We start from the raw sequence: 25,134 nt of genomic DNA, 5'->3' as shown, positions 1-25,134 counted from the left end.
AGATAACGTGACACAGACCGAGTGTGGACCCAACACCCAGCTACGGTTTTACAGCCATCAGCCGCTGCAATCTTCCCAATGGGGCTTGGTCCTGACCCTGCGGTGGGCCCGATGTTTGACCTACCTGAGATTCTCCCCTCCTTCCGACACTTCGTGCTGCAGTTTGTTGGGCAGGCTGGTGGTGTAGTGTTTCAGGTGAGCCAGCTCCAGCGACCTCCACACCTCCTCGTCGGTGTATCTGTTGAAAGGGTCCAGGTTCATCCGGAACGTGCCCGAAAACAGCACAGGGTCCTCGCAACAACAGCACAATAACAGGGAGGTTAGTCAACCCACACTCGGTTCCACAGCCCTCGGGTCAGTGTCAGCTGTGGCTCGGTTAGTAGCACCCTCACTTCTGAGTCAGAGGGTCGTGGGTTCAAGCCCCACTTCCACGAGCCTTGAGCACAAAAATCCAGGCTAACACTCCCAGTGCGGTACTGAGGGAGCGCTGCACTGTGGGAGGTGCCGTCTTTTGGGTGAGACATTAAGCCGAGCCCCCTCGGGTGGACGTAAAAGATCCCACGGCACTATTTCGAAGAAGAGCAGGGGGGAGTTCTCCCCGGTGTCCTGGGGCCAATATTTATCCCTCAACCAACATCACTAAAAACACTAGCTCAGCGTAAGCTCGAGGAACAGCACCTCATCGTTCGATTAGGCACTTTACAGCCTTCCGGACTCAACATTGAGTTCATCAATTTCAGACCATACAGCCTGAAGAATGGGGGCGGGGGTTATGATTTTGCCATTCCCATTTGCAACATTTTATCTTTCCTGCCTCCTCCCTCCCTGTCTCTGTACCTGCTTAATATCTGTTACATCTCCAGCTTTTTCCAGTTCTGACGAAGGGTCCCAGACCTGAAACGTTACCTCTGTTTCTCTCTCCACACGTGCTGCCTGGCCTGCTGAGTGTTTCCAGCATTTTCTGTTATTTCAGGTTTCCAGCATCTGCAGTATTTTGCTATTATATCACTAAAAACAGATGGTCTGGTCATTTACCACATTGCTGTTTGTGGGACCTTGCTGTGCGCAAATTGGCTGCCGCGTTTCCTACATTACAACAGTGACTCCACTTCAAAAATACTTTGGGAGGTCGTGAAAGGCACTGTAGAAATGCAAGTCTTTCTGTTTTCCCTTCTTACTTGTGGGATGATGGTGAGTCTCTGTCTCAGGTCGTGTAGCCCAATGGTGGCGATGTCCAGACCGTCAATGAGGATCTTCCCCCCGGCCGACTCGATGGTACGGAACAGACAGTTGGTTAAAGAGGACTTCCCAGCACCTGTCCTCCCAACGATGCCTATCTGTCGGGGGGACGGAGAGAGAAAGATCAGACACAGACCTGTCTGGGGCGAAGGGGGGGTGGAGAGTGAGATCAGACAGACCTGTCTGGGGTGGGGGTGAGGGTGAGGGGGGGAAAAGAGTGAGATCAGACAGACCTGTCTGGGGACAGTGAGATCAGACACAGACCTGACTGGGGCGAGGGGGGGGGGGGAGAGAGATCAGAGTGTGTGAGAGTGAGTGTACACCATAAGACTGCGCTCCGACCCTTCCCTCCCTCTGTAACCTCCTCCCGCCCGACAACCCTCCGCCATACCACCCTCTACCCTCCTCTTTCTGCCGACCGCTCGGAGCTGAAGGTGGAGATTCACCCCTCAGTGTCTAAGCCCACAGGTTAAGGACGGCCACTTGGGATAAAACGGGTGAGTGATGACCGTGGATATTGCACCATGTTGGGCGGCATGGCTTGATGGACCAGCTGATCCTATCCTGACCGTTTATGTTGAACTACTTCACATAGAGGCTGAATGGGCAGACTGGGGTGAGAGTGGAGGTGGGCAGACTGGGGTGAGAGTGGAGGTGATCAGTGTTTGCAAATTGGAGAGGCAGCTGGATAGATTTTACGCTATTGGGAGGGGGGGTTGTAAAAGAGACGGAGGGTAGGGAAATTCAGTTGTTAACGGTGTGCAAAATGGCTATGGGATTTTCCCACATCCTGATTTGATTGGCTCCCCGTCCACCACCTTAAACATTCACTCCTTCCACCACCGGTGCACCGTGGCTGCAGTGTGTACCATCTACAAGATGCACTGCAGCAATTCGCCTGGGCTTCTTCGGCAGCACCTCCCAGACCTGCGACCTCTTCCACCTAGAAGGACAAGGGCAGCAGGCGCATGGGAACACCACCACCTCCAAGTTCCCCTCTAAGTCACACACCATCCTGACTTGGAAGTATATCGGCCGATCCTTCAAAATCCTGGAACTCCCTCCCTAACAGCACTATGGGAGTACCTTCACCACACGGACTGCAGCGGTTCAAGAGAAGGTGGTGGTGGTAAGCCACCTTCAAGGGCAACTTGGGATGGGCAATAAATGCTGGCCTTGTCAGCGATGCCCACATCCCATGAATGAATTAAATAAAAATTCTGAGATGAGATAATGGAAGTCTTCCGTTTTTTCCCCGTTTCTCTTCTGAGTGCAGCGATTCATGCTCGGGTTTGGTTCCATGGGTGGCAGCCCTGTTCCCAGTGGCCCTTCCGCCGGGTGGAAGGTGGCGGGAAGCTATTCGGCTGTGAAGTGCATCACAGTTGAGTTTGATTTTCTGGCCAAGCACAGTTACTCTCCAGCAGAGCTTTCACTGGACAGTAATCCGAGGTACGAGGCCACGGTGCGTTCGGTTATCTCCTCCCGCCCGCCCTCGTCCTTGACCCTGGCGCGCTGAGGTCAATAGGAGCACCCTCAGATCAGCCGGGGATGAGGGATTCCAGTTACGTGGATAGACTGGAGAAGCTGGGGTTGTTCTCCTTGGAGCAGAGAAGGCTGAGAGGAGATTTGAGAGAGATTTTTTAAATCATGAAGGATTGAGATAGAGTAAATAAAGAGAAACTGTTTCCAGTGGCTGAAGGGTCGATAACCAGAGGGCACAGATTTAAGGTGATTGGCAAAAGAACCAGAGGCGACATGAGGAAAAACTTTTTTACGGAACGAGCGGTTAGGATTGGGAATGCGCTGCCTGATCGGGCGGTGGATACAGATTCAATAATAGCCTTCAAAAGGGAATTGGAGAAATACTTGAAGGAGAAAAAATTGCAGGAATATGGGGAAAGAGCGGGGGAGTGGGACTAACTGGATATAAATACTGTGGCTACAAGAGCAGGCCAGAGGCTGGGAATTCTGCGGCGAGTGTCTCACCTCCTGACTCCCCAAAGCCTTTCCACCATCTACAAGGCACAAGTCAGGAGTGTGATGGAATACTCTCCACTTGCCTGGATGAGTGCAGCTCCAACAACACTCAAGAAGCTCAACACCATCCAGGACAAAGCAGCCCGCTTGATTGGCACCCCATCCACCAACTTAAACATTCACTCCCTCCACCACCGGCGTACCGTGGCTGCAGTGTGTACCATCTACAAGATGCACTGCAGCAACTCGCCAAGGCTTCTTCGGCAGCACCTCTCAAACCCGCGACCTCTACCACTTAGAAGGACAGGGGCAGCAGACGCATGGGAACACCGCCACCTCCAAGTTCCCCTCCAAGCCACACACCATCCTGACTTGGACCTGTATCGCCGTTCCTTCACTGTCGCTGGGCCAAAATCCTGGAACTCCCTTCCTAACAGCATTGTGGGTGTACCTACACCATATGGACTGCAGCGGTTCAAGAAGGCGGCTCACCACCATCTTCTCAAGGGCAATTAGGGATGGACACTAAATGCAGGCCTAGCCAGCCAGCGACGCCCACATCCCATCAATGAATTAAAAAAAAATTGCTCTTCGAAAGAGCCGGCGCAGGCTGGATGGGCCGAATGGCCTCTTTCTGTGCCGTACTATTCTATAATTGTATGATTTTATGACCTCACCTCAGACCACAGACTGAACCCACTCCCTTCCAGTTCTAGGTGATGAACCAACAAGACTGCCCAATTTGCAAAAAAAAAAATTTTTAGAATAAAAGACACAAATGATTGAAAAATCACAACATCGTTGAAGGTGGCAGGACAAGTTGAGAAGAAGCGAACGGGATCCTTGACTTTATAAAGAGAGGCAGAGAGTAGAAAAGCCAGGAAGTTATGTTCGGCCCCAGCTGGAGAATTGTGTCCAATTCTGGGCACCGCACTTTAGGAAGGACGTGAAGGCCTTGGAGAGGAGATTTACTGGAATGGTACCAGGGATAAAGGACTTCAGTTACATGGAGAGACTGGAGAATCACAGAATCATAGCATGGTTACAGCACAGAAGGAGGCCATTCGGCCCGTCGAGCCCGTGCCGGCTCTCTGCAAGAGCACTTCAGCTCGTCCCACTCCCCCGCCCTTTCCCCGTAGTCCTGCAAATTTCATTCCTTCAGGGACTTACCCAATTCCCTTTTGAAAGCCACGATTGAATGTGCCTCCACCGCCCTCTCAGGCAGTGCATTCCAGATCCTAACCACTCGCTGAGTAAAAAAGTATTTCCTTATGTCGCCTTTGGTTCTTCTGCCAATCACCTTTTTTTTACGCCTGAAAGGGCGGTGGAAGCAGATTCAATAGTAACTTTCAAAAGGGAATTGGATAAATTCTTGAAGGGGGTAAACGTGCAGGGCTGAGGGGGAAAGAGCAGGGGGAGTGGGACTAATTGGAGAGCTCTTTCAAAGAGCCGGCACAGGCACGATGGGCCGAACGGCCTCCTTCAGTGCTGTACGGTTCTCTGATTCTACTGAAGGGGTTGGCTGCCCGGATTTCCAAACCTTTACCTTTTCCTTGGTCCGGATCTCACAGGATAGTCCGTGCAGCACCAGGTCGAGCTCCGGCCTGTAACGGACCTTGTAGTCCATGAATTTAATCTCGCCCTTGCCTGGCCAGTCCTCACTTGGTCGGCAGTCCGTCACCCAGGCAGCCTGAGAAGAAGCAAATGAAAAACAAAATTAAGAATCAAGGTTTCTTCTTATTTAAAAATGTTCAAAAATCCCCAACTTCCATTGCTGGAGTAATGAGCCATGAGCCATGAGTAGGGCAGTGAGCGTCACCCAGATAACCATCTCCCTGCCCTCTCCCGATGTCCAAACACCTGCAATCTTTACAACAACAACAACATGCATTTACACAGCGCCTTTAACATAGTAAGACGTCCCAAGGCCCTTCACAGGAGCGATTATCAAACAAACTTTGACCCCGAGCCACATCAGGAGAATATTAGGACAGGTGAGCAAAAGCTTGGTCAAAGAGGTGGGTTTTAAGGAGCGTCTTAAAGGAGAGAGAGGCGGAGAGGTTTCGGGAGGGAATTCCAGAGTTTAGGGCCCAGGTAGCTGAAGGCACGGCCGCCAATGGTGGAGCGATTATAATCGGGGATGCGCAAGGGGCCGGAATTGGAGGAGCGCAGAGATCTCGGGGGGCGCTGTGGGGCTGGAGGAGGTTACAGAGATAGGGAGGGGGCGAGGCCACGGAGGGATTTGATAACAAATCTTTAGGCGGGGGTTGCAATCGGGACTAGTCAACTTGGCCGATTATCTCCTCACAAGCCTAAAAAGAACTTGCATTTCAAAGAAGAGCGGGGGGGGGGGGGGGGGAGGGGAGTTCTCCCCGGTGTCCTGGGGCCAATATTTATCCCTCAACCAACATCACTAAAAAAAAAAACCAGATTATCTGGTCATTATCACATTGCTGTTTGTGGGGGCTTGCTGTGCACAAATTGGCTGCTGCATTTCCTACATTACAACAGTGACTAAAAAGTACTTCATTGGCTGTAAAGCGCTTTGGGACTTCCAGAGGCCGTGAAAGGCGCTATATAAATGCAAGTCTTTTCCTTTACTCCTCAGACTCTAAGCTCCGCTCTGAGTGACTCCGTTTCCTAAATGTGTAGGATGGGAGGAGGCTCGTGTGGAGCATAAACACCGGCACGGACCACTTGGGCGGAATGGCCTGTTTCTGTGCTGTAGACTCAATGTAACTCGATGAATTCGAGTCCTCCTGTCTCCGATGTTACGCTGCCTGTCCCATCGCTGCCTCCCAATTCCAGGGAACCCCGTTCCCTTTTCCCTTCCTTCCCATCCCTGCGTTCTGGATACCTCATTGTCCAGCCTGGTGTATTCGGAGACTCTCTCCACAGACACAATGTTAGTCTCCAGCTCGGACGTCTGTCTGACCAGCCAGTTCAGTGCCTGGGTCACCTGAGGAAGGCAGGGGAGAAAAACAATTGATGAAAGAGCAAACCGGCACAGAGCGAGAGGCAGAGAGCGGCTCGGCTCAGAGTGCTACCCTTCTGAAGGACAGCGTTCACCAGAGTTACTCACCTTGGAGCGTCACAATCCCAGGCAGCACCAGGAATCTCGCACCACAGAGGAATGGGTGGGGGTCTGTGTCTGTGATTCCCCCACACAGTGATGGGACGGGGGTCTGTGACTGTGATTCCTCACACAATGAGGGGACGAGGGTCTGTGTCTGTGATTCCCCCACACGTTGATGGGACGGGGGTCTGTGTCTGTGGTTCCCCCACACGGTGATAGGACGGGGGTCTGTGTCTGCGATTCCCCCACACGGTGATGGGACGGGGGTCTGTGTCTGCGATTCCCCCACACGGTGATAGGACGGGGGTCTGTGTCTGCGATTCCCCCACACGGTGATGGGACGGGGGTCTGTGATTCCCCCCACACGGTGATGGGACGGGGGTCTGTGTTTGCAATTTCCCCACACGGTGATGGGACGGGGGTCTGTGTCTGTGATTCACCCACACGGTGATGGGACGGGGGTCTGTGTCTGCGATTTCCCCACACGGTGATGGGACGGGGGTCTGTGTCTGTGATTCCCCCTCACGGTGATGGGACGGGGGTCTGTGTCTGTGATTCCCCCACACGGTGATGGGACAGGGGTCTGTGTCTGCGATTTCCCCACACGGTGATGGGACTGGGGTCTGTGTCTGCGATTTCCCCACACGGTGATGGGACGGGGGTCTGTGTCTGCGATTTCCCCACACGGTGATGGGACAGGGGTCTGTGTCTGTGAGTCCCCCACACGGTGATGGGACGGGGGTCTGTGTCTGTGATTCCCCCACACGGTGATGGGACGGGGGTCTGTGTCTGTGATTCCCTCACACGTGGTGCCCTAGAAACAGTCTTGAGCCATCCTGCCACATTGAGCCACAGAGACTCCTGAACTCATTCAGTCTTCTGAGGGAGCAGAGTAACTACACCTAACTTTAGAATTCAAACTGGAAGGGTAGAAGAAATGTTCTGATGGAAAGGGCTCTTAGAACATGGAGTGCATTAATACAAGAGGACACTGAAGCTTGTCAGTCAGGGTATTTGAGATGGGAATACACTTGAAGAAAGTATATTTTGAAGAGAGTGGGGAAAGAGTACAGGACATGGGATTAGAGTACGATAGCAAAATACTGCAGATGTTGGAAATCCGAAATAACAACAGAAAATGCTGGAAAAACTCAGCAAGTCAGGCAACATCCGTGGAGAGAAATTTGAGTTGACGTTTCGGGTTTGACCCTTCTTCAAAACTGGAGAGAAAAGGAACTAGATCGAAGGCAGGGCTGCGATCGGACGAAAGAATAAAAGAACCAAAAGAAGTAAAAGAGATTAGAAGCTAGACGAGATGGTAATAGGCTGTGATTAGGTGTAAAGTGTACGGGCAGGGCAAAAGATAGCTGCCAGGTGTGAGAGAGAAACAAAAGGAAAGGGGGGGGGGGGGAAAGGAAAGGAGTGGAAAAATATAAGTGAAAATGAAATGGGGGCCGAGGTTATGATCTGAAATTGTTGAACTCGATATTGAGACCGGAAGGCTGCAGACTGCCTAATCGGAAGATGAGGTGCTGTTCCTCGAGTTTACGTTGAGCTTCCATGGAACAATACAAGAGGCCAAGGACGGTGAGGTCCGAGTGGGAATGGAGCGGTGAATTGAAATGACAGGCGACCGGAAGCTCGGGGTCACCCTTACGGACTGAACGGAGGTGTTCCGCAAAGCGGTCACCCAATCTGCGTTTGGTCTCCCCAATGTAGAGGAGACCGCATCGTGAGCAGCGAATACAGTATACTAGATTGCGAGAAGTACAAGTAAATCGCTGTTTCACCTGGAAGGGGTGTTTGGGGCCCTGGACAGTGGGGAAGGGGGGAGGTATAGGGGCAGGTGTTACATCTCCTCCGCTTGCACGGGAAGGTGCCAGGCGAAGGGGAAGGGCTGTTTGGGGTGATAGAGGAGTGGACTAGGGTGTCTCGGAGAGAGCGGTCCCTGCGGAATGCTGAAAGGGGAGGGGAGGGGAAGATACGTTTGGTGGTGGTACTTTAGTAGAGAAGCTAGCACTGGCAAAGGCAGGGTGTGCCAAATGGCCTCCTCCTGTAACACCATTTCTACGATTCTGTAATAAACATTGGGGAGACCAAACGCAGATTGGGTGACCGCTTTGCGGAACACCTCCGTTCAGTCCGTAAGGGTGACCCCGAGCTTCCGGTCGCCTGTCATTTCAATTCACCGCTCCATTCCCACTCGGACCTCACCGTCCTTGGCCTCTTGTACTGTTCCACGGAAGCTCAACGTAAACTCGAGGAACAGCACCTCATCTTCCGATTAGGCACTCTGCAGCCTTCCGGACTCAATATCGAGTTCAACAATTTCAGATCATAACCTCGGCCCCTATTTCATTTTTACTTATATTTTTCCACTCCTTTCCTTTCCCCCCCCCCCACCCCCCCTTTCCTTTTGTTTCTCTCTCACACCTGGCAGCTATCTTTTGCCCTGCCAGTACACTTTACACCTAATCACAGCCTATTACCATCTCGTCTAGCTTCTAATCTCTTTTACTTCTTTTGGTTCTTTTATTCTTTTGTCCGATCGCAGCCCTGCCTTCGATCTAGTTCCTTTTCTCTCCAGTTTTGAAGAAGGGTCAAACCCGAAACGTCAACTCAAATTTCTCTCCACGGATGTTGCCTGACTTGCTGAGTTTTTCCAGCATTTTCTGTTGTTATTACTCATTTTTATTATTCATTCGTTCTCGGGCTGGCAATCAGTAACTAGTGGTGTTCCGCAGGGGTCAGTGCTGGGACCCCAGCTCTTTACAATCTATATTAACGATTTGGAGGAAGGGACCGAGTGCAACATATCCAAGTTTGCCGACGATACAAAGATGGGAGGGAAAGCAGTGAGTGAGGAGGACATAAAAAACCTGCAAAAGGACATAGACAGGCTAAGTGAGTGGGCAGAGATTTGGCAGATGCAATATAATGTTGGAAAGTGTGAGGTTATGCACTTTGGCAGAAAAAATCAAAGAGCAAGTTATTATCTAAATGGAGAGAAACTGCAAAGTGCTACAGTACAAAGGGATCTGGGGGTCCTGGTGCATGAAACACAAAAAGTTAGTATGCAGGTGCAGCAGGTGATCAGGAAGGCCAATGGAATCTTGGCTTTTATTGCAAGGGGGATGGAGTATAAAAACAGGGAAGTCTTGCTGCAGTTATACAGGGTATTGGTGAGGCCACACCTGGGATACTGCGTGCAGTTTTGGTTTCCATATTTAAGAAAGGATATACTTGCTCTCGAGGCGGTTCAGAGAAGGTTCACTCGGTTGATTCCAGAGATGAGGGGGTTGACGTATGAGGAAAGGTTGAGTAGGTTGGGACTCTACTCATTGGAGTTCAGAAGAATGAGAGGCGATCTTATCGAAACATATAAGATTGTGAGGGGGCTTGATCGGGTGGATGCGGTGAGGACGTTTCCACTGATGGGTGAGACTAGAACTAGGGGGCATAATCTTAGAATAAGGGGCTGCCGTTTCAAAACTGAGATGAGGAGAAACTTCTTCACTCAGAGGGTAGTAAATCTATGGAATTTGCTACCCCAGAGAGCTGTGGAAGCTGCAACATTAAATAAATTTAAAATGGAGATAGACAGTTTCCTAGCTGATAAGGGAATTAGGGGTTACGGGGAGCGGGCAGGGAAGTGGACGTGAGTCTAGATTCGGATCAGCCATGATCCTGTTGAATGGCGGAGCAGGCCCGAGGGGCCGTATGGCCTACTCCTGCTCCTACTTCTTATTCTCGGGATCTGGGCGTCGCTAGCAAGGCTGGGTTGCTCTGAGGAGGTCTAGCGGTAACAATACAAGGTGGGTCAGTAAAAACTGGCAGTCCCACTGACTTTAGGCTTCTCATCTGCAAGGGGGCCACGGGAAGAACCAGCTGGAAAGGAAACCTTTGGGTTGCAGGAGTTTGGACCCAACACGAGATACGTAGAAATGCGGAAACAGTCGATTTGACCCAACCAGTCGGTGTCCACCATGGGAAACGCCAAACAGAGGGTGGTGAATCTTTGGAATTCTCTGCCCCAGAGGGCTGTGGAGGCTCAGTCGTTGAGCATATTCAAGGCTGAGATCGGTAGATTTTTGGACTCTCGGGGAATCAAGGGATATGGGGATCGGGCGGGAAAGTGGAGTTGAGGTCGAAGATCAGCCGTGATCTTATTGAATGGCGGAGCAGGCTCGAGGGTCGGAATGGCCGACTCCTGCTCTTAATTCTTACGTTCTTATGTACTCACGTTTAAAGCGTATGAAATGGAGAGTCCGACCAGCCCACTATCCAGGCTGCCTCTGGCTATTACAGCAAACAGTGCAGCAAAGAACACCACCAAATTGCCAACAAACTCCAGGCGGATTGCGAGCCACCTGCACCGAAACAGATGGGGGCGGACGGTTACCTTCCAGGTACAGAGGGGCAGGCTGCCAACAGTTTACAGGTTAAATACAAACACAGCTACATAACCTCTTATACACGTCCCTCAGAAACAGCCCGACACATCTCATGTGCGGTGAATCATCTCGGGAGTCAGCCGTGACTCAGTGGGTAGCCACTCTCGCCTCTGAGTCAGAAGGTCGTGGGTTCAAGTCCCCACTCCAAAGACTCGAGCCCACAATCCAGGCTGACACTCCCAGTGCGGTGCCGAGGGATCCGCCGCACTGTCGGAGCAAAATCTACCCTCTTCGTTTCTCTTGCCTTGCAACCCACAGGCTCTTAAAGACCCAACTGTTAACTTAGCCTCAGATAACAGCTACTTCTTAGAGCAGAGGAGGTTAAGGGGAGATTTAATAGGTGTTCAAAACTATGAAGGGTTTTGCTGGAGTAAATAAGGAGAAGCTGTTTCCACTGGCAGAAGGGTCGGTGACCAGAAGATAATTGGCAAAAGAACCAGAGGGGGGATGAGGGAAACAATTTTTACACAGCGAGTTGTTGTGATCTGGAACGCGCTACCTGAAAGGGCGGTGGAAGCAGATTCAATAGTAACTTTCAAAAGAGAATTGGATAAATACTTGAAGGGAAGAAAATTTGCAGGGCTCTGGGGAAAGAGCGGGGCAGTGGGACTAATTGGAGAGCTCTTTCAAAGAGCCGGCACAGGCACAATGGGCCGAATGGCCTCCTTCAGTGCTGCGTGATTCTACAATTAATTGAATATTCTGCTCCTATCTGACTCCTGCGCTCTGGGTACGGGTTCTTCACCACAACAGGAAAAATGTTCAGGAAAAGCGTGAGCGAACACACAGGAAAGGTTCGTACCTGTTGGCCACAATCGAGGGAAAGACACACTTCTGGTTTCCATCCACGATCTTCTCATTGTGGTCCAGGAACCGCTGCTGGTGTCCGTAGGCTCGGATTACGGACAGCCCGGACACCGTCTCGCCAAAGTGCGAGTAGATGGGAGACCTGGTCACGGAGTCCAGCCGGCGAAGCTGCCGGGACGTGACGACGTAAAAACGCTGTAACGACAATCGGTTTCTCAGGTCATTAATACGAGGCAGGAGCTGTTTTCTTGACAGGAGTTGAGCAGCGAATGAATGCAGCGGCTCAAAGGAATACTCCTTGATGCAGCTTCGCGGTCCGAAAAATAACAGTCCAGTTTATCTCAAGACTGATGATTAAAAATACAAACATCCTACTCAGTGCAACTGGATGCCATTTTCTCAAGTGCTGAATCATTACAGACAAATTTCAGCTCCCTCTACACTGTCCCATCAAACACTCCCAGGGCAGGTACAGCACGAGTTAGATACAGAGTAAAGCTCCCTCTACACTGTCCCATCAAATACTCCCAGGGCAGGTACAGCACGGGGTTAGATACAAAGTAAAGCTCCCTCTACACTGCCCCATCAAACACTCCCAGGGCAGGTACAGCACGGGTTAGATACAGAGTAAAGCTCCCTCTACACTGTCCCATCAAACACTCCCAGGGCAGGTACAGCACGAGTTAGATACAGAGTAAAGCTCCCTCTACACTGTCCCATCAAATACTCCCAGGGCAGGTACAGCACGGGGTTAGATACAAAGTAAAGCTCCCTCTACACTGCCCCATCAAACACTCCCAGGGCAGGTACAGCACGGGTTAGATACAGAGTAAAGCTCCCTCTACACTGTCCCATCAAATACTCCCAGGGCAGGTACAGCACGGGGTTAGATACAAAGTAAAGCTCCCTCTACACTGCCCCATCAAACACTCCCAGGGCAGGTACAGCACGGGTTAGATACAGAGTAAAGCTCCCTCTACACTGTCCCATCAAATACTCCCAGGGCAGGTACAGCACGGGGTTAGATACAAAGTAAAGCTCCCTCTACACTGCCCCATCAAACACTCCCAGGGCAGGTACAGCACGGGTTAGATACAGAGTAAAGCTCCCTCTACACTGTCCCATCAAACACTCCCAGGGCAGGTACAGCACGGGTTAGATACAGAGTAAAGCTCCCTCTACACTGTCCCATCAAACACTCCCAGGGCAGGTACAGCACGGGTTAGATACAGAGTAAAGCTCCCTCTACACTGTCCCATCAAACACTCCCAGGGCAGGTACAGCACGGGTTAGATAGAGTAAAGCTCCCTCTACACTGTCCCATCAAACACTCCCAGGGAAGGTACAGCACGGGTTAGATACAGAGTAAAGCTCCCTCTACACTGTCTCATCAAACACTCCCAGGGCAGGGACAGCACGGGTTAGATACAGAGTAAAGCTCCCTCTACACTGTCTCATCAAACACTCCCAGGGCAGGGACAGCACGGGTTAGATACAGAGTAAAGCTCCCTCTACACTGTCCCATCAAACACTCCCAGGGCAGGGACAGCACGGGTTAGATACAGAGTAAAGCTCCCTCTACACTGTCCCATCAAACACTCCCAGGGCAGGGACAGCACGGGTTAGATACAGAGTAAAGCTCCCTCTACACTGTCTCATCAAACACTCCCAGGGCAGGGACAGCACGGGTTAGATATGTATTTACAGCACAGAAACAGGCCATTCGGCCCAACAGGACTATGCTGGTATTTATGCTCCACACGAGCCTCCTCCCACTCTAATTTCTTCATCTCACCCTATCAACATATCCTTCTATTCCCTTCTCCCTCGTGTGTTTATTTAGCTTCCCCTTAAATGCATCTGTACTATTCGCCTCAACCACTCCCTGTGGTAGCGAGTCCCACATTCTCACCACTCTCTCGGTAAAGAAGTTTCTCCCGAGTTCCCTATTGGATTTATTAGTGACTATCTTACATTAATGGTCCTTAGTTCTGGTCTCCCCCACAAGTGGAAACATGTTCTCTACGTCTACCCTGTCGAACCCTTTCATTATTTTAAAGACCTCGATCAGGTCACCCCTCAGCCTTCTCTTTTCTAGAGAAAAAGAGCCCCCGCCTGCTCAGTCTTTCCTGAGAGTTGTTCCCTCTCAGTCCTGGCATCATCCTTCTGTCTAGCAATTCCTGTCTGATAGATACACCGATTCAACGAGAGACCTGCCAATGTTACCTGTACGAAATAGTAAAGGACAGCAAGTGGCACAATCACAGTGGTAAAGTACGGTGTCGCCAGGCAAATGACGAACAGCGTGCCGATCACACCAAAGAAGCAAGCCAGCCAGGTGCGAAAGGACATTGGGATCGCCTCATCGATGGTATAAATGTCCTGCACAGGGAGAGAAACAAAACTCTCAATTCAAAATAACCCCAACTTTCCTCCCCCTGTATCCCCCCTATAAGATTGTGAAGGGGCTTGATCGGGTGGATGCGGTGAGGATGTTCCCAATGATGGGTGAAACTAGAACTAGGGGGCATAATCTTAGAATAAGGGGCTGCTCTTTCAAAACTGAGATGAGGAGAAACTTCTTCACTCAGAGGGTAGTAGGTCTGTGGAATTTGCTGCCCCAGAAAGCTGTGGAAGCTACATCATTAAATAAATTTAAAACAGAAATAGACAGTTTCCTAGAAGTAAAGGGAATTAGGGGTTACGGGGAGCGGGCAGGAAATTGGACATGAGTCTAGGTTTGGATCGGTCATGGCCCTGTGGGTAGCGGAGCGGGCCCAGGGGCCGTGTAGCCTGATCCTGCTCCTACTTGTGTTCTAATTCTGTGTTAGATTTCAGGAGATGGTTCTATTCACAGGGATTAGTGGAGACCTCGGGAACAGGCTGCCAGCTAGGAGTCCTTGAAGAGTATATTGGGCCTGTTCCTGGCTGGGGTGGAGATCATCTTTTACAGAAGGTAAGTACTGCAGGAAATATAGGGACAGAGTGATCTCCTGGATGAGTTTCGATCGCCTAGATGGGTCGGAGAGGAATTTCCCAGGTTTTTTCTCCCAAATTGGCCATTGGGTTTTTTATCTGGTTTTTCGCCTCTCCCGGGAGATCACATGGGTTCGGGTGGGATGGAGAGTGAAAGTAGATTTGAGGTTAGGATCAGATCAGCCATGATCTTATTGAATGGCGGAGCAGGCTCGAGGGGCCGATTGGCCTACTCCTGCTCCTATTTCTTATGTATCAGATTCCCTTGAATGTAGAAGATGAAGGGTGATCTAATCGAGGTGATTCAGACAATCTGGAACACACTACCTGAAAGGTTGGTGCAAGCAGATTCTGCAGGAACCTTGAAAAGGCAATTGGACAACAGCAACAACAACTTGCATGTATATAGCGCCTTTTACATAGTAAAACATCCCAAGGTGCTTCACAGGAGCTGAAATCAGACAGAATTTGACTCCGAGGCACTTGAGGAGATACTAGGACAGGTGACCAAAAGCTTAGTCAAAGGGGTAGGTTTTATGGAACGTCTTAAAGGAGGAGAGAGAGAGACAGGTGGGGAGGTTTAGGGAGGGAATTCCAGAGCTTAGGGCCTAGGCAGCTGAAGGCACTTGAAGAGGACTAATTTACAAGGCTATGGGGAAAGAGCAGGGGAGTGGGACTAATTGGAGAGCTCTTTCAAAGAAAGGCACGGTAGGCCGAATGGCCTCCTTCTGCACCGTATCGTTCTATGACAATGCTCAAAGGGAGGACAACTCTGTAAAGGTGCCTCCGATACCTGGCGTGACCTCTACCACCTAGAAGGACGAGGGCAGCAGGCCCATGGGAACGTCATCACCTCCAAGTTCCCCTCCAAGCCGCACTCCATCCCGACTTGGGAAATATATCGGCCGTTCCTTCATCGCCGCTGGGTTAAAATCCCGGAACTCCCTCCCTAACAGCACTGTGGGAGCACCTTCACCACACGGACTGCAGCGGTTCAAGAAGGCGGTTCACCACCACCTTCTCAAGGGTAACTAGGGAATGGCAATAAATGCCGGCCTTGCCAGCGACGCCCACATCCCGGGAATTCATTTTTTTTTTTAAACTTCATCTAGAAAGGGCAAGAAATAATCAGTCAACGTTCCCACTCTTCACTATCCAGTGTTGTGCTGGAAGATGAGTGCGAGTGGGTGGTTGAAGGCTAGTGGGTAATGTCCGTCCCCCCACCCCGACATGGAAAGGCTCAGGTTTTATACAGCACCTTTAATATAACTCGGCACTGATCACACGTGGACACTTCCCGGCCTAGCGTAGGCCTGTTTGGTCACCGAGGCAGCTGTCGGAGGGTAGTTGTCCCGGGAAAAGCCTACCTTGGCAAATCTGTTGACAATCCTTCCCGTCGGTGTGGTGTCGAAGAACAACATGGGGACGTGGAGGATGTTGCGCAGCAGGTGGGCATGCAGGTCCCTGGAAGCGGCGATTGTCCCTCCTGTTATCAGGAATACTCCAAGGAGCACAAAGACAGCTGAGGGAAAGGCCAAGCAAGTTTATTTCTCCCCAACATTTTCCCTGACTTTCATAGGAACAGGAGGAGGCCATTCAGCCCCTCGAGCCTGTTCTGCCATTCAGTCAGATCATGCATCTTAACTCCATTTACCCGCCTTGGTTCCGTATCCCTCGATACCCATACCCAACAAAAATCTATCAATCTCAGTTTTGAAAGTTTCAATTGACCCCCAGCCTCAACAGCTTTTTGGGGGAGAGAGTTCCCAATTCCCACCACCCTTTGTGTGAAGAAGTGCTTCCTGACATCACCCCTGAACGGCCTGGCTCTAATTTTAAGGTTCTGCCCCCCTTGTTCTGGACTCCCCCCACCAGAGGAAATAGTTTCTCTCTATCTAACCTATTGAATCCTTTAATCATCTTAAACACCTCAATTAGTTCACCCCTTAATCTTCTAAATTCGAGGGAATACAAGCCCAGTCTGTGCAACCTGTCCTCATAATTTAACCCTTTTAGCCCCGGTATCAGTCTGGTGAATCTGCGCTGCCCCCCCTCCAAGGCCAATATATCTTTCCTGAGGTGCGGGGCCCAGAACCAAACACAGTAAAACATATAGCAGCAGAGACTAGCAGAGCAATTTAGTGTGGCTTATATAACATGAAAGAAAGACTTGCATTTATACAGTGCTTTTCTGTCTCCTCAGGACAAAGCAATTTATAGCCAATGAAATACTTTTTGAAATGTAGTCACTGTTGTAATGTACGAAACGCGGCAGCCAATTTGCGCACAGCAAGCTCCCACAAACAGCAATGAGATAATGACCAGATCATCTGTTTTAGTGATGTTGATTGAGGGATAACTATTGGCCCCAGGACACCGGGGAGAACTCCCCTGCTCTTCTTCAAAATAGTGGCCGTGGGATCTTTTACCCGAGCGAGCAGACGGGGCCTCGGTTTAATGTCTCAATCCGAAAGACGGCACCTCCGACAGTGCAGCACTCTCTCAGTACTGCCCCTCCGACAGTGCGGCACTCCCTCAGTACTGCCCCTCCGACAGTGTGGCACTCCCTCAGTACTGCCCCTCCGACAGTGCCGCACTCCCTCAGTACTGCCCCTCCGACAGTGCAGCACTCCCTCAGTACTGCCCCTCCGACAGTGCGGCACTCCCTCAGTACTGCCCCTCCGACAGTGCAGCACTCCCTCAGTACTGCCCCTCCGACAGTGCGGCACTCCCTCAGTACTGCCCCTCCAACAGTGCAGCACTCCCTCAGTACTGCCCCTCCGACAGTGCGGCACTCCCTCAGTACTGACTCTCCGACAGTGCAGTGCTCCCTCAGTACTGCCCCTCGACAGTGCAGCACTCCCTCAGTACTGCCCCTCTGACAGTGCAGCACTCCCTCAGTACTGCCCCTCCGACACTCCCTCAGTACTGCCCCTCCGACACTCCCTCAGTACTGACCCTCCAACAGTGCAGCGCTCCCTCAGTACTGCACTGGGAGTGTCGGCCTGGATTGTGCGTTTAATCCTCTGGAGTGGGACTTGAACCCACGACCTTCTGGCTCAGAGGTGAGAGTGCTGCCCACTGAGCCACAGCCGACACCTCAACAAATTAAAAAGTTCCAAATCTGATTTATAAGAGAGAAGATAAAAAATCGTGGCTTAGTTTTTTGAGTTAAAGAAATGATGAGGGGTTTTGTTAGAGTACATAAGGAGAAACTGTTTCCACTGGCGGGAGGGTCGGTAACCAGAGGACACAGATTGAAGGGAATTGGCAAAAGAACCAGAGGGGGAGATGAGGAGAATTTTTTTTACGCAGCGAGTTGTTGTGATCTAGAATGTGCTGCCTGAAAGGGCGGTGGGAGCAGATTCAATAGTAACTTTCAAAAGAGAATTGGATAAACACTTGAAGGGAAAAAATTGCAGGGCTACGGGGAAAGAGCAGGGAGTGGGACTAATTGGAGAGAATCTTTCAAAGAGCTGGCACAGGCACGATGGGCTGAATGGCCTCCTTCTGTGCAGTAAGGTTTTGCCCAGACAGGAAACCTGAGTGTGTCCTCAGTACCAGACGACGAGAGTGACAAATGAGGTAAAGTTGACCGTTTTCTTGCCCCCATGCTGAACCCCGAGTGTTGAACCGAGAGCCACCGACCTTGTGCGAGCCCCAGAACCCCGAAGATGCCGATCCGCTGATCCCGCGCGGAGGCCGGGTAGGTGCCGTTGGTGTAACGGGTGGCGTCGTTGGTCCAGTCGCTGAGCCAGAGGTTCTGCCCAATGGTCGCCACGTTCTGAGCGATGTACAACAGCGTGATTAACAGGGAGTACAGCCAGCCAATGGCGTGCAGGTATTTCCAGTAGACCGAGAACTTCACCTGTCAATCATTAAAAAAAAACACACCTGTTCACTGGATTGATCCCTGGGATGCGAGGGCTGTCCTTTGAGGAGAGATTGAGTAGATTGGGCCGATACTCTCTGGAGTTTAGAAGAATGAGAGGTGATCTCATTGATTCTGAGGGGGATTGACAGGGTACAGGAAACTCTTTGGTACCCGGCACCGACGGGACCGGTGTGTTGCCGGTTGATCAAAAATTCCGGATGACGGAGAGGGTTATCTACTAAGGCTATTTTTAATAAAGAAAAATTAAAAAATTAAGAAATGTGCAGTATACAGTAATTGGGCACTCACCTACAGAATGTTGTGTTAAATGGATGGTGGAAGATGCTTGATTAAGTACAGTACTGCCAGTTGAGGGTAATGCAATGCAATGACTACCAGCAGCGTGGGAGACACACAGTACCCCTGTAAAATGGCGGATCAGAAGAGACTACCGGCAGCGCGGGAGAGTCGGACTCCTGTTACAGGGGTATTGAGGTGTTCCGACTCCCGACAGCGCCAAGAAGCCGAGGAGTGGCAGTTTGAAGAACTACCCCCACTGACTAACTCGGCCACCGCGGGAGACTCGGACTCGGCAACGTGTTTTCAGAGCGAGAATTTTGCCGGTTAATAGAGAATTCCGGATATTTAGGTGCCGTTTAAACGAGAGTTTCCTGTCGATGCCGAGAGGTTGTTTCCCCTGGCTGGAGAGTCTAGAACCAGGGGTCACAGTCTCAAGATAAGGGGTCGGCCATTTAAGACTGAGATGAGGAGAAATGTCTTCACTCAGAGGGTGGTGAATCTTTGGAATTCTCTGCCCCAGAGGGCTGTGGATGCTGAATCATTGAGTATATTTAAGGCTGAGATCGATAGATTTTTGGACTCTAGGGGAATCAAGGGATAGGGGCGGGAAAGATGGAGTTGAGGTCGAAGATCAGCCATGATCTTATTGAATGGCGGAGCAGGCTCGAGGGGCCGTATGGCCGACTCCAGCTCCTAATTCTTATGTTCTTATGTTCTTTTAATAAACCTCATGCGGATAAGTAAGTGACGCGCTGCACAGTGGAGCTCTATATCCTTTGACCTCTAGGGCCTTAGGACACTCAGATCTTTGGAAACATCTTGGAGGGCAATTCTTGAGTCTATTCAAGGCTGAGATCGATAGATTTTTGGACTCTAGGGGAATCAAGGAATATGGGGATCGGGCAGGAAAGTGGAGTTGATCTTTCAGCCATGATCTCATTGAATGGCGGAGGAGGCTCGAGGGGCCGTGTGGCCGACTCCTGCTCCTAATTCTTATGTTCTTATGAAAACAGACTGCAAACCCACTGAACAATTGGTTTCCCACCCTGCACCCGCATCCACCCCCAATTTTCCTGCTTGCTCTCCGAAAGGCGCTAACTCCTTGTTGGAGTACAGTTCCATAGACCACCGTGCCCTCCCACGCCTTGCTCATAGAATTTACAGCATAGAAGGAGACCATTCAGCCCATTCATCCTGTGCCGGTGCTAGCTCTTCAATTGGACCGGCCTTCACCAAGCCCATGTTCCTGCCTTTGCCCCCATGAACTTTTATATTCTCCCTTTTCAAATTCTTATTATTTAAAGGAATAACTTATTAAATTCTCTTTTAAATGATGTTGTGTTCTCTGCCTCAATAGCCATACGTGATACAGCATTCTATGTTATCTCCCCGGTGTCCTGGACAATATATATTCCTCGACCAACATCACTAAAACAGATGATCTGGTCACCTAGCTCATTGCTGTTTGTGGGAGCTTGCTGTGCAAAAATTGGCTGCCGCGTTTCTCTACATTACAGCAGTGACTGCACTTCAAAAAGCACCAAAGCAACATACTGCGGGTCTGAAATAGGAACAGACAATGCTGGAAATGCTCAGCGGGTCAGGCAGCATCTGTGGAGAGAGAAACAGAGTTAGCGTTTCAGGTCGAAGAGTTCTGACGAATGGTCATCGTCCTGAAACGTTAGCTCTGATTCTCTCTCCACAGATGCTGCCTGACCTGTTGAGCGTTTCCAGCATTTTCTGGTTTTATTTCACACTTCAAAAGTACTCCATTGGCTGTAGGGCGCTTTGGGACATCCTGAGGTCGTGAAAGATGCTGTTCTTTTATAATAACCAGCTTTGTGAAAAGAAAGCTTCTCACGTTCCCCTTCATTCTTCTATTTCCTCAGTCCGTGCCACCCTTGTTAGCCACTCACCAACCAGTAGAAACAATCTTTCACCATTTACCCTCTCAAAACTCTTCACGTGTGAGCCAGTAGACTGAGACCCAGGATGTCCAGCCCTACCCTGCCGTTTCTCTGACAGACCTGGGGAGGATGGGGCTGAAAGTTCAAACAGTATAACTTATCTCCGCATAATGATACAAAATAAAGAACATGCCACGCTTCCCCACATCGCCTCCAATTGCTCCTCCAGAATTTCTGACCTCTTATATTATTGGCCAAAGCCCTCTCAGCTTTCTCCAGGATAGCCTGACCACCTCATGCTGTTTCAGAAATCACCTCCGGCCAGCCTACTTCCCGGTTTCTGTCTTCAATCCCTCTGTTGTTCATGGCCAGGCATCGGGATTAAGGCACCTACAGTGTACGCACCCTGTCAAAGTTAGCCGAGACATATGCTGAATCTACTGAGGCTAAGGGAAGCTTTGTGTCAAAGGCTACTCGATTTTACACTGAGTAGCAAACATTTAAATCTTGGGCAGTTTGAATCTAAACCCTGTCTGAACGCTTCCCTTCCATTCCTTTTATATTTGTGTATTCTCCGCCATCACTACTTTTTGACTGTTTTTCTACAGTAATGATTATAGAAACATAGAAGATAGGAGCAGGAGTAGGCCATTCGGCCCCTCAAGCCTGCTCCGCCATTCAATGCGACCATGGCTGATCATCCAAATTCAGTACCCTGTCCCTGCTTTCTCCCCATATCCCTTGATCCCCTTAGCCTTAAGAAATATATCCAACTTCTTCTTGAATATATTTAATGAATTGGCCTCAACTGTCTTCTGTGGTAGAGAATTCCACAGGTTCACCACTCTCTGGGTGAAGAAATTCCTCCTCATCTCTGTCCTAAATGGCTTACCCCTTATCCTTAGACTGTGACCCCTGGTTCTGAACTCCCCGGCCATCGGGAACATCCTTCCTGCATCTAGTCTGTCTAGTCCTGTTAGAATTTTATAAGTTTCAATGAGATCCCCTCTCATTCTTCTAAACTCCAGCGAGTATAAGCCCAATCGACCCAATCTCTCCTCATACGTCATTCCTGCTATCCCAGGTATCAGTCTGGTGATTATGGAGAAAAAATTGGGTTGATAAAAGAATAATGTGTTTGGACATGTTTTAATAAAGGCTCTGAGGCAATAGGTAGTTAAGGTGCTGAGCTGGGTTTGATGTTGTTTCCCCGTAGATTGTAAATAATAAGCAATTTGTTACTGTCTTGGTAATTGAAAAACAGCTCACACCCATTGTACTGGAAAGACTTTGATCCCGACTTCTGGTTGTCAACAGAGAGAGGATGAGGCGGTCAGGCTATTATTCTGACAGCTGTGAGGCCTTTGGCCAAGACTGAGAGCCAGAAATACCAAAGGAGAAGTAAGAAGTGAGCTTGTTTAAGTCAAGCAAAATGAGCCACTGATGTGGGGAAGCATGGCGTGCTCTTTATTTTGTATCATTATGCGAAGGCAAGTTAAACTGTTTGAATTAAGTGAGTCTGATTCACCTTACTTTGAAATAAAGCATCTTATCGACTGCTATCAGGCCCCGTTTCACCAACTGTTTGCTTGGCCTGCCTTCAGGGAGATTGAACAAGTATCTGTGTGAAAGATGTGAATATTCAATCGAATCGTCCTTTCCCTACAGGTCTTCTAGAGCAAAGCACTGTTCCAGAGCCCAGCATTGTTCCAGAGCCAAATACTGCTCCAGAGCCCAGCACTGTTCTCGAGCCCAGCACTGTTCCCGAGCCCAGCACTGTTCCCGAGCCCAGCACTGTTCCAGAGCCCAGCACTGTTCTCGAGCCCAGCACTGTTCCAGAGCCAAGCACTGTTCCAGAGCCAAACACTGTTCCAGAGACCAGCACTGTTCCAGAGCCCAGCACTGTTCCCGAGCCCAGCACTGTTCCCGAGCTCAGCACTGTTCCCGAGCCCAGCACTGTTCCCGAGCCCAGCACTGTTCTCGAGCCCAGCACTGTTCCAGAGCCCAGCACTGTTCCAGAGCCAAATACTGCTCCAGAGCTCAGCACTGTTCCAGAGCCCAGCAGTGATCCAGGGCCCAGCACTGTTCCCGAGCCCAGCACTGTTCCCGAGCTAAACACTGTTCCAGAGCCCAGCACTGTTCTCGAGCCCAGCGCTGTTCCCGAGCCCAGCGCTGTTCCCGAGCCCAGCGCTGTTCCCGAGCCCAGCGCTGTTCCCGAGCCCAGCACTGTTCCCGAGCCCAGCACTGTTCTCGAGCCCAGCACTGTTCCAGGGCCCAGCACTGTTCTCAAGCCCAGCACTGTTCCAGAGCCAAACACTGTTCCAGAGCCAAGCACTGTTCCAGAGCCAAACACTGTTCCAGAGCCAAACACTGTTCCAGAGACCAGCACTGTTCCAGAGCCCAGCACTGTTCCCGAGCCCAGCACTGTTCCAGAGCCAAATACTGCTCCAGAGCTCAGCACTGTTCCAGAGCCCAGCACTGATCCAGAGCCCAGCACTGTTCCCGAGCCCAGCACTGTTCCCGAGCTAAACACTGTTCCAGAGCCCAGCGCTGTTCCAGAGCCCAGCGCTGTTCCCGAGCCCAGCGCTGTTCCCGAGCCCAGCACTGTTCCCGAGCCCAGCACTGTTCCCGAGCCCAGCACTGTTCTCGAGCCCAGCACTGTTCTCAAGCCCAGCACTGTTCCAGAGCCAAACACTGTTCCAGAGCCCAGCACTGTTCCCGAGCCCAGCACTGTTCTCGAGCCCAGCACTGTTCCAGGGCCCAGCACTGTTCTCAAGCCCAGCACTGTTCCAGAGCCAAACACTGTTCCAGAGCCCAGCACTGTTCCAGAGCCCAGCACTGTTCCAGAGCCCAGCACTGTTCCAGAGCCCAGCACTGTTCTCAAGCCCAGCACTGTTCCAGAGCCCAGCACTGTTCCACAGCCCAGCACTGTTCTCGAGCTCAGCACTGTTCCAGAGCCCAGCACTGTTCCAGAGCCCAGCACTGTTCCCGAGCCCAGCACTGTTCCCGAGCCCAGCACTGTTCTCGAGCCCAGCACTGTTCCTGAGCCCAGCACTGTTCGAGCCCAGCAGTGTTCTCGAGCCCAGCACTGTTCTCGAGCCCAGCACTGTTCCAGAGCCAAACACTGTTCCAGAGCCAAACACTGTTCCAGAGCCAAACACTGTTCCAGAGCCAAACACTGTTCCAGAGCCAAACACTGTTCCAGAGCCCAGCACTGTTCCAGAGCCCAGCACTGTTCCAGAGCCCAGCACTGTTCCAGGGCCAAACACTGTTCCAAAGCCCAGCACTGTTCCAGGGCCCAGCACTGTTCCAGAGCCAAACACTGCTCCAGAGCTCAGCACTGTTCCAGAGCCCAGCACTGATACAGAGCCCAGCACTGTTCTCGAGCCCAGCACTGCTTCAGAGCCAAACACTGTTCCAGAGCCCAGCACTGTTCCAGAGCCCAGCACTGTTCCAGAGCCCAGCACTGTTCCAGAGCCCAGCACTGTTCCAGAGCCCAGCACTGTTCCACGGCCCAGCACTGTTCCACGGCCCAGCACTGTTCCACGGCCCAGCACAGTTCCACGGCCCAGCACTGTTCCACGGCCCAGCACTGTTCCACGGCCCAGCACTGTTCCCGGGCCCAGCACTGTTCCCGGGCCCAGCACTGTTCCCGGGCCCAGCACTGTTCCAGAGCCCAGCACTGTTCCAGAGCCCAGCACTGTTCCAGAGCCAAACACTGTTCCAGAGCCAAACACTGTTCCCGAGCCCAGCACTGTTCCCGAGCCCAGCACTGTTCCCGAGCCCAGCACTGTTCCAGAGCCCAGCACTGTTCCCGAGCCCAGCACTGTTCCCGAGCCCAGCACTGTTCCCGAGCCCAGCACTGTTCCCGAGCCCAGCACTGTTCCCGAGCCCAGCACTGTTCCAGAGCCAAACACTGTTCCAGAGCCAAACACTGTTCCAGAGCCAAACACTGTTCCAGAGCCAAACACTGTTCCAGAGCCAAACACTGTTCCAGAGCCAAACACTGTTCCAGAGCCAAACACTGTTCCAGAGCCAAACACTGTTCCAGAGCCAAACACTGTTCCAGAGCCAAACACTGTTCCAGAGCCAAACACTGTTCCAGAGCCAAACACTGTTCCAGGGCCAAACACTGTTCCAGGGCCAAACACTGTTCCAGAGACCAGCACTGTTCCCGAGCCCAGCACTGTTCCCGAGCCCAGCACTGTTCTCGAGCCCAGCACTGTTCCAGAGCCCAGCACTGTTCCAGAGCCAAATACTGCTCCAGAGCTCAGCACTGTTCCAGAGCCCAGCACTGATCCAGAGCCCAGCACTGTTCCCGAGCCCAGCACTGTTCCCGAGCTAAACACTGTTCCAGAGCCCAGCGCTGTTCCCGAGCCCAGCGCTGTTCCAGGGCCCAGCACTGTTCTCAAGCCCAGCACTGTTCCAGGGCCCAGCACTGTTCTCAAGCCCAGCACTGTTCCAGAGCCAAACACTGTTCCAAAGCCCAGCACTGTTCCAGAGCCCAGCACTGTTCCAGAGCCA

General features: G+C 51.3%; 1 protein-coding gene across 3 annotated transcripts in view; it reads right to left on the bottom strand.

Moving 5' to 3' along the window:
• Positions 1 to 25,134, bottom strand: part of abcc2 (ATP binding cassette subfamily C member 2) — a 109,672-nt gene that overhangs the window by 4,026 nt on the left and 80,512 nt on the right. For 2 of the 3 annotated variants that reach the window (XM_085994200.1, XM_085994201.1), the window contains exons 22-30: positions 18,178 to 18,397; positions 15,897 to 16,051; positions 13,780 to 13,935; positions 11,549 to 11,748; positions 10,536 to 10,662; positions 6,074 to 6,175; positions 4,763 to 4,906; positions 1,179 to 1,337; positions 125 to 291 (exon numbers count right to left, since the gene is read on the bottom strand). In XM_085994200.1, the coding sequence (XP_085850326.1) occupies positions 125 to 291; positions 1,179 to 1,337; positions 4,763 to 4,906; positions 6,074 to 6,175; positions 10,536 to 10,662; positions 11,549 to 11,748; positions 13,780 to 13,935; positions 15,897 to 16,051; positions 18,178 to 18,397 (1,430 nt within the window). Of the gene's footprint in view, positions 1 to 124; positions 292 to 1,178; positions 1,338 to 4,762; positions 4,907 to 6,073; positions 6,176 to 10,535; positions 10,663 to 11,548; positions 11,749 to 13,779; positions 13,936 to 15,896; positions 16,052 to 18,177; positions 18,398 to 25,134 lie in introns of those variants that run through there. The other variant, XM_085994203.1, reaches the window with a different exon arrangement.

Source organism: Somniosus microcephalus, chromosome 8 (assembly GCF_052327205.1).
Source record: "Somniosus microcephalus isolate GS21.2 chromosome 8, FLI_Smic_1.0, whole genome shotgun sequence".
NCBI classification, from domain to species: Eukaryota; Metazoa; Chordata; class Chondrichthyes; order Squaliformes; family Somniosidae; genus Somniosus; species Somniosus microcephalus.
This window is presented reverse-complemented; position numbering and strand designations above follow the sequence as displayed.